Source organism: Xylona heveae (assembly GCF_001619985.1).
Source record: "Xylona heveae TC161 unplaced genomic scaffold L228scaffold_16, whole genome shotgun sequence".
Taxonomy (NCBI): Eukaryota; Fungi; Ascomycota; class Xylonomycetes; order Xylonales; family Xylonaceae; genus Xylona; species Xylona heveae.
The window spans coordinates 283,633-292,935 of record NW_017264208.1 but is presented as its reverse complement, the minus strand read 5'-3'; the positions used below and the strand labels follow the sequence as shown (position 1 = coordinate 292,935).

Sequence of the window (9,303 nt, the reverse complement as noted above, 5' to 3'; positions counted from 1 at the left end):
TTTAGTGAAGAAGAGTAAGTATAACCTTGGTAGCAAGGAGTAAGGCTTGGAGGATACCTGTAAGTAAAGTCTTGCTTCTTGAGAGGGTAATTCAGAGAGGTAGCAAAGAGTAAGTTTGAAGGCAGGACTTGCTCTTTGAAAGGGTATGAGTTGGACACCTACAACAAACTTTCCATCTTTACCACCATCTTCCATTGCTTTGATTGAAAATACTTTAGTCAAGATGGCTTCAACTATCAAACCAATTGAGAAAGAGCCAGATATAGATCCTTTAGTCTGTCATGGCAATGGCAGTGTAGAGCTTTAAAAGTGATGGCATTGACTAAGACAAAGCACAAAGAAGGAAAACAAAACTATCTACAATTCTACCAACTATATCTCTCACTTGCTTAGAGTGTACAGTCCACCCATGGTTGCTGGGTAACCTTCAGTGGTGCCAGGTAACCCCAGGTGGTTCCAGTCCTTGCTCCTGTCCAGAGGTTGGTTTGTGACATTACCCCCCCCTTTAACAGTTCTGAGCTCTATGAAGGCTATATAATGGTCTTGTTGTCATGGTTTAGTTAGATACAGGTAATGAAACCTAGTCAGTAGGTAATCTACATGGTCAACATTCTCTTCTGGTAACCATTCAAGTGCATCATAACCTGTTCATTTAACCAAGTATTTAATCCATCCCTGCCTTTCTTGGGAATCCAGGATGTCCTCTACCTCATATGCTTCTTCTCCATCTACCAGTACTGGTAGTACTAGGGTAGCTATTTGGCCTGGAAGTAGGTCCCCTGCTGCTGGTGATAGTTGGGAAACATGGAAGACATTGTGAATTTGCATGCTTTTGGGTAGATCCAGTTCATATATGTAAGGGTTTAGTACTCATTTGATAGTAAAAAGCCCCAAGTTCTTCCAATCTAATTTTTGCAAGGGACATTGAGTTCTTATCTCTTTTGTACTTAACCATACTTGATTGCCTTCTTTATATGTAGGTGCTGGTAGTTTTCTGCAGTTGGCATTATCCTTGTAATGCATTTTAGCTTTGTTGATCTCTGCTTGTAATAGTGTTAGGATTTCTTTCATGTACTGTCTGAAGTCAAAACCTTCATTTGCATTGGGTGTTTCAGCTAGTTCTGGGGACAGGGTTGGTTTGAATCCTATACAAGGGTTGTAACCATAATTTATGTAGAATAGGGTGCACCTGATCACTGACAATTCAGTATTATTCAATGCAAATTTGGCTAGGCCTAACCATAGTAACCAGTTGTCTTGTAGGTAAGAGACATAACTACACAGGTACTGTTCCATTATGGCATTGAGTTGCTTAGTTTGTCCATCTGTCTCTGGGTGATAGGCTGTAGATAGTAATGCCTAGATCTTTAAGATGTGACATACTGCTTGCCAGAAGTCTAAAATAAATTGTATGCCTCTATCTGACACTATTGTCTCTGGGAGCCTGTGCAATGAGAATATTTAGTTTACAAATAGTTTAGCAACATCTTGTGCTGTGGCCATAGTTGTTGTAGGTAAGAAATGTCTCATCTTAGTTAGCTGGTTGGTTACTACTAGTACTGCATTGTACCCTCCTGATAGGGGCAGCCCTGTGACAAAATCCATTGAGATGTCCTTCTAGTATTACATGGGTATTGGTAGTAGTTTCAGTACTCTATATGGGCTTTGGTAGTGTGGTTTGCTCTGTGTACAAGTATGGCAGTTCCTTACATACTGGGCTACTGTAGCTTGCATGCCTGGCCAGTAGAAGGCCTAGCTAATTAGTTCTAGTGTGCAGGCTCTTCCTGAGTGTCTGGCTGCTGGTGAGTCATGGTGCTGGTGACAGATAAGGGTTCAGAGGTTTTTGAAGTCTGGTATATATAGTTGTTCCCTATAGAATAGCTATTGATTGGCCTCCTGGCAGTCTGCTAGAGTTATCAATCTAGATTGGTACTGTCCTAAGTGTAGTGCTTGGAACACCTTTTGGACCCATTCATCTTGCATATAGCTCTCTTCTAGGAGTTTTGATAGTGTTAGTTCTTCAGGTTCTGGGGACTCTGATCCCCAGTAGGGCTGTGTAGGTGGTTCTAGGTTAACTAAGGTTTGGCATCCTTCCTACCTGGGTCTTAACTGTCATTGAGGTAGCATGCTGCTGTACTCTGGTTCTGCCAGTGGCTCATAGTTAGAGTTAGTGTCACTGTATAAGCTAGAATTGTTGCTATCTTCAAACTATAGTAGCTGTAGTCTTAGTGGAACTGGTTCTACTTGGTGTAGTTTGATTACTATCTGCTGTTGGTGTTTTAACCATGGGTTGCCTGGTTTAGGCTAATCAGCAGACTTCTAGGTAAGGGTGTCTGGTTTCCCTCCTAGTCTCCTGGGGCAGTAATGTATCCTGAAGTCAAACCATGAGAGATACTCTGCCCATCAGGCCTGGTGCTGGTTAAGGGTTTTGGTAGACATGAAGTGTTCCAGGTTTTTATGGTCACTAAAGATCTTAACTAGGTGCTTTGCTCCCTCAAGCTTGTGTCTCTACTCTTTAAATGCTAGGATGATGGCCATTAGTTCCTTGTCATGGATCTTGTAATTGCATTTAGTGGGTGAGAACTTCTTGGAAAAGTACACTACAGGCCACAATATGCCCTTTTTATCATGTTGAGAGTGTACTACTACAGCTACTAGGTCTAAGGCATTAGTTTCTACAATGCTTTCCTTGTCTGGGTCATATAATGCCAGTATTGGTGCAGTGCAGAATAACATCTTGAGATCCTCAAAGGTGTGTTGACACTCCTAAGTTCATTCCCATAGACTGTCTTTGCAGGTTAGTCTGGTTAGGGGGGCTGCTATCTTGGAGAAGCCCTTTACAAACTTTTGATAAAAGTTAGTGAACCCCAAGAAGCCCTGAACATCTTTTACTTTCCAGGGCATCTCTCATTCCCTAACTGTAGCCACCTTTTCTAGGTTCATTTATACACTTCTTTGTCCAATTAGTAAGCCTAGGTATTTGACTTTGGTGGTATGGAACTTGCATTTGGTAATATCCACCTGTAAGCCTGTATCTCTTAGTGCTTGTAGTACTAGTTTTACATGGTTTTTGTGCTCTTTGAGATTATCACTGTAAATGAGTATGTTGTCTAAATACACTGTGCAGAAGATGTCCAGGTATTCCCTAAGTATGTTGTTGATAAAGTTCTACCATGAGCCTAGGGCTCTACACAGCCTGAAGGGCATAACTAAAGACTCAAACTGCCCATAATGGGTTCAGAAGGCTATTAGGGGCTTGTCCCCTTCTCACATCCTAAGTTGATTATAAGCCATGATGATATCTAGCTTTGTGTAGTATTAGGCCTTGCTTAGCTAGTCAAGGGTCTCTTTAATAAGTAGAATTGAGTAACAGTCCTTAACAGTAATGGTGTTGAGTCCTCTATAGTCTACACATAACTAAAGGCCCCCCCCTGGTTTCTTAATGAACATGATGGGTGCAGTGAAGAGTAAGCAGCTAGCTTGAATGAACCCTTTCTGAAGGTTCTCTTCAAGGAATTTCTTGAGTACTTTGAGCTCTTTAACTGACATGTTGGTCAATTGTCTGATTGGTGGAGAAGTTCCTGGTTGAAGGTTTATGGCATGGTCATATAGTTAATGGAAGGCTAATGTATTGGCAAGCTTTTAAGAAAACACCTCCAAGTAGTCATGGTATTTAACAGGTAAAATAGTGGTAGGGTCAACTTCTGGTTTAATCTTCAAGGTGATCTCTATATCTCTTATAGATACTACATAAAGCTTGTAATCTCTTCTCCTAGCTAACCATGTAAATGGTCTTGCTCCTATAAGGTTTATCTGAATTGATGTTGTGCAGTCATTCTTTGCAGGGGCCCTAGCTATGTTTAGGCTAGGGTATGCATTAGCAGTAGATAGGCACAAGGGCAGTGGCATAGGCAGTGGCATAGGTAGTGAGTGAACTGAGTGTATAGGGGTTGTGTCCTCCTTGTTAGGCATGTCCACTAACCCTGCTAATATAGCAGCTTGTTGTCCTTGTAGGCAGTGTTTTTGGCAGTAATTCAAGTTGAGGATAACTGTGTTTGAACCCCAGTAGGTGTGTATATTGTGTTTTTATAACCATTTAATACCAAGAACCACTGGGTAGTAGCCTAGCTATATAACCAGAAACTTAACTGATTCTTGGTGGTTACTAGTTACCATAGTTGCTTGTGAGTATTATGTAAGCAGTCCTGATGCAATAGTCTAGCCATCTACCACTGTGAGCATTCAAGGGTTGTTAAGTTTAGCAAGTAGCATTTGGTGTTGTTAGGTGAAGTGTTGGTCAATAAAGGCTAGGGTGGATGTGTCACTGTTAACTAGGGCATGGGTAATGATTTCTCTAAAGTTAAAGACAAGTTTGATTGCTATGACCATGTAGTCTCTTTCTAAACTATCTTCAAGAGAACTAGCTGAGATTAAGATTGATAGTAGGGGCCTCCAAGGGCAACTATCCCTGGAGGCACCTAGTTTTCTGCAGTAGGCTTGCTAGATCCAGAGCTAGTAGCAACCTGGAGAGTAGCCTCATTCAGGCACATACATTTGCCCTCAGGGCAGTTCACTATAGCATGGCCTAGCTTGCTACAGTTATAGCACTTAAATTTCTCACAGCCACTTGCTGTATGTCTACTTCCTCCACAGTAAGAACAGAGGCCAAGTTCTTGGTGTTAGGCTTTCTCCTCTAGTAGGACTAGTCCACATTGTACACTGGATAGGTCCATGGGAGTAGCTCCAAAGTTAGAGGCTGAATCAGAGGGGCAAATAGTGGGAGTAAACATGGTGGTACTAACCATGGTCAGTGCAACACTAGAGGGAGCTGTAGTGGCTACATAACTATGACAACCTCCCTGATAGCAGGAGATCATAGAGCTTGGGGTGGACTTTGAACCATAAGTGCCTCTCAGGGGCACAGGGAAGTGGTCTTACATGGTGACTATTTTGTTGTCCACCTTCTGTAAGAGCTCAATATAGTCATCTAGTTTGCTAGGGACCTTATAAGTGATCATGGCATTTGTTAACTCATAGGAGATACCTCTACTCAATATGCTTTTCAACACCATTTCATCAAATCCAGTATCAGGAGCTAAGCAGCAGAAGGTAGCAATGAAGGTCAAAAAAGGTAAGTTTGCTTGGTTAAGGTGGCAGAGCTCCCACTGAGCAGTGGCCTGCTTGTCAAGGTCACCAAAGGCTTGTTCTAGCATCTTGAGCAAGTCCACCACAGTAGTATAACCTTGGAACTAATTATTAGCTAAGACTAACAGCATGACTTGCTTAAGGACTGTTCCTTCTAGGCAGCTCATAACATAGAGCATCCTGGCATTTTCATCTAGGAAGTGGTCATGGTTTATACCAAGCTTTGAGCAGATAAGTACAAGGAATGTATCAACCTCATCATACTTTCCACTAAACTTCAGTGGATCAGGGTGTGTAGCTAAGCATTTGGAAGATGTTTTCTCATAGGTTTTAGAGAGGGCATTGATTAGTTGATCACTCAAGGCCTGGACCTTTATAGCAGAGATACATTCTCATTCTTTAGCTTGCTTAGCAACTACAATGGCTTGATTGCATTCAATGTAGGTCTGCTTCCAGGCTAGCTCCACTTGGGAGAAGGTGTTAGTAAGGTTATAAATAAAATGAAACCAGCTATTGGGGTCTTCTGAAACCAACTGGACATGCTGTTCCAGGGTGAGAGTAGCAAGGTCAATGTTGCCAATAGGCAGGGATGGGGGTATAATAGGTTCAAAAGGCATTTTCTCAACAAGCAGTTACTCAATTAAGATGTCACTTGCAGTAAATGAAAGCTAAACCCTGGTGGAGGCTTTAATTAAGAGAAGGTGCTTTGTAGTGTCATAGCAATGGCAGTGTAGAGCTTTAAAAGTGATGGCATTGACTAAGACAAAGTACAAAGAAGGAAAACAAAACTATCTACAATTCTACTAACTATATCTCTCACTCACTTAGAGTACACAGTCCACCTATGGTTGCTGGGTAACCTTCAGTGGCACCAGGTAATCCCAGGTGGTTCCAGTCCTTGCTCCTGTCTGGAGGTTGGTCTGTGACAAGTCCAAGTACTACAAGAATCTCCAACTCCAAAACCAAGACAGCTACACTTAAAAAAGAAAAAATATCAAGCTACCAACACTACTATAAAGGAAAAAATCCAAATGGTAGTTAAACAAAACCAACAACTACTTCAAAGCTTAACTACACCAACTATTTCCAAAAACTTTTAGCAACAAACAACTCAAGATATTCAAAACATCAACCAGCTACTACAAGCTATTCAAAAAAGAAAAAGTGTTCAAGTCATGGAACAAGATATTCTATCAACAAAAAGTCAAGAGCAAGTTTCAAAAGTAGAATTTTAACAATTTAAAACTAAAATTACTACAAAGCTTGATCAAATACTTCAAACAACTATTGAACAACAAGCAATTAAACAAACTACACTACCAACTACTTTTCAATTCCAGCCTATCAATCAAAAATCAAAACCATCTACAACATATGCTTTTATAGCTAAAGGATCTAGTACAAAAGACAATTCATGGACTACAGTCTCAAAAGCTAAGACCAAAACTAAAGAAGTAATCAAACCAATTACTACCTTTAGAGATAGGAGAGTAATTGTTACTCCTAAACAGATGCCAAATTCTTTCAATGCTATGGAAATCAGGAACCAGATTAACAAAAAACTTAAAGAAGCAAAAATCAATGATCTGCTGGTAGCAAGTGTTACTCAATCTCAGTTAAAGACAAACATTGTCTTAACAACTTATCAAGACAATACAGCTTATCAACTATTACAACACAAAGCTATCTGGGCCTCTGAACTAGAAGTAATACAAATTGCAAAAGATGAGAAGTGGCACAAAATAGTTGCTCATGGAATTTCTACAAAAGTATTTCAAGGACCTCAAGAATTACAAGCAATTCAAGAAGAACTTGAAACATATAACAAAGATCTAAAGCTTGTATATTTACTTACTTGGATTACATCTACAGAAACAAGACAATACAAGGAACATTCTTTTCTGGTACTAGCTTTTAAAACAGAACAAGAAGCCAAGCAAGCCTTAAGAAACAGACTTCTTATAGCTGGACTATCAGCTAGAATAGTTAAATATGAAGACAATAAACCAATAAATCAATGCTTTAAATACCAACAATTTGGACATCAACATACTAGATGTACTAAAAAAGCAAAATGTTAAATCTGTGCAGAATTACATAATACAAAACAACATACATGTACAATATGTTCTCTACTAACTATAGGCAAGGCTTGTTTTCATAGCATTATTAAATGCAGCAACTGCTTAGGAAGTTACAAGGTTAATGCAAAAGAATGCTCTATATACCAAGCTTTATTACCAACTACATCAACTACAGACCACCTTGCCATGGACTATTAATGAATAGAAATCCAATAGATATTCAAATAGTCCAACACAATTGTGCTAGATTTATTAATGTTATGTATATATGTCTAGATCTAGCAACATCTTCAACAAACATTCTTTTACTACAAGAACCCTGGATTGGACCAAACAACACCACTATATCACATCTTTCATTTACAACAATATTTCCTTTGTCATTATCAAAAAGACCTAGAGCATTAGCTTTTATTACAAAGCTTAAACCAGACCTACAATATACTGTTGAAACAATGATTCAAGATGAAGATTGTTTTATTTTACAAGTACAAAGCACTACCATTTTACCAACATTCATTATTAATATCTATAATAAAGCTCAACAAACCACAACACCTTCTCTATGGACAGTAAAGAGACTATTATACAAAATACAACCATGGTCTAGAACACTTATCTGTAGAGATTTTAATGCATACCATGCATGGTGGAACTCTATGAAAACTACTTTTATTAGAGCAGATGTACTAGTTACATGGCTTACACAACATTAATTTCTCTTAATAAATACTCCTGATCTAATAACTTATCTTGGAAATCAAAGAAATACTTTTTTAGTATTAGATCTAGCATTTTCTACACCCAATCTATATCTTTATATACAAGATTGGCAAATACTTGAAGACTAGACAACAGGATCAGATCATGAAGCAATTAAATTTACATTAAAAGGAGCAAAATTAGAAGAGGTTATCCACCCTATACATACTTCTTTTAATGTTAATAAGGCCAACTGGAAGATCTTTTAAAACATAATCCAGAAGCAAGAAAAGTATCATCTAGATCAACTACAAAAAGATATACTAGAAGATACTATTCTAACTACCAGGCTAGAAAAAATAGCATGTACACTACAACATGCTATTAAAATAGCATGTCAAAGATTTATTCCTCAATTTAAACTATCTCCAAGATCTAAACCATGGTAGAATGACCAACTATCATCTCAAAGAACTAAAGTAGCTCAAGCAAAGAGACAATGAAAGCAAAATAAAAGCCAAGATCTATGGAAAGAATATACTACTAAAAGAAATAGTTTCTTTAGAAGTATTAAACAAGCTAAAGAAACATCCTGGACAAACTTTTTAATAAATGTTAAAGGAGTTGATATTTTCAAAGCATATCACTATATCAATCCAAGAAAAGTAGAAAAACTTCCTTCTATCCAAGGACCAGCTACTGTAAAAACTACTTTTCAAGAAAAATGTTCAGCTTTCTTAACTACTTTATTTCCTACACTACCTACAAGTCAAGAAACTACAGGAGTTTAATACAAGGCTCAAATATGCTCTTGGCTAAAGATTACTCAACAAGAAATCAAGCATGCCATTCAAACTTCTGCTCCAAAAAAGGCTCTAGAACCTGATCAATTATCTTTTGCAATCATTCAAAAAGCATTTCAATACATTCCAAGATGGTTTACTCTAGTATATCAACTACTATTAGACCAAGGATATTATCCTATTAGCTGGAGACAAGGCATAGGAGCAGTACTAAAGAAACCATCAAAGCTTGATTATACTTAACCAAAAGCATATAGGATAATTACACTTCTTAACTGCTTAGGCAAGATTTTAGAAAAGATTTGTCATGGACCAACCTCTAGACAGGAGCAAGGACTGGAACCACCTAGGGTTACCTGGTGCCACTAAAGGTTACCTAGTAACCATGGGTAGACTATATACTCTAAGTGAGTGAGAGATATAGTTGGCAGAATTGTAGATAGTTTTGTTTTCCTTCTTCATGCTTTGTTTTAGTCAATGCCATCACTTTTAAAGCTCCACACTACTATTGCTGTAATACTACAAAGTACCTTCTCTTAATCAAAGCCTCTACCAGGGCTTAGCTTTCA

At 38.5% G+C, this 9,303-nt stretch overlaps 1 protein-coding gene across 1 annotated transcript; it reads right to left on the bottom strand.

The window, feature by feature from the left end:
• Positions 1-4,679: 4,679 nt before the first annotated feature.
• On the bottom strand, positions 4,680-5,213 carry L228DRAFT_271795 (hypothetical protein; the record flags this gene model as incomplete). Its single annotated transcript, XM_018335573.1, has 2 exons — positions 4,680-4,797; positions 4,939-5,213. The coding sequence occupies 2 exons, from the start codon at positions 5,211-5,213 to the stop codon at positions 4,680-4,682; spliced, it is 393 nt and encodes a 130-aa protein (XP_018184452.1).
• Positions 5,214-9,303: the final 4,090 nt, after the last annotated feature.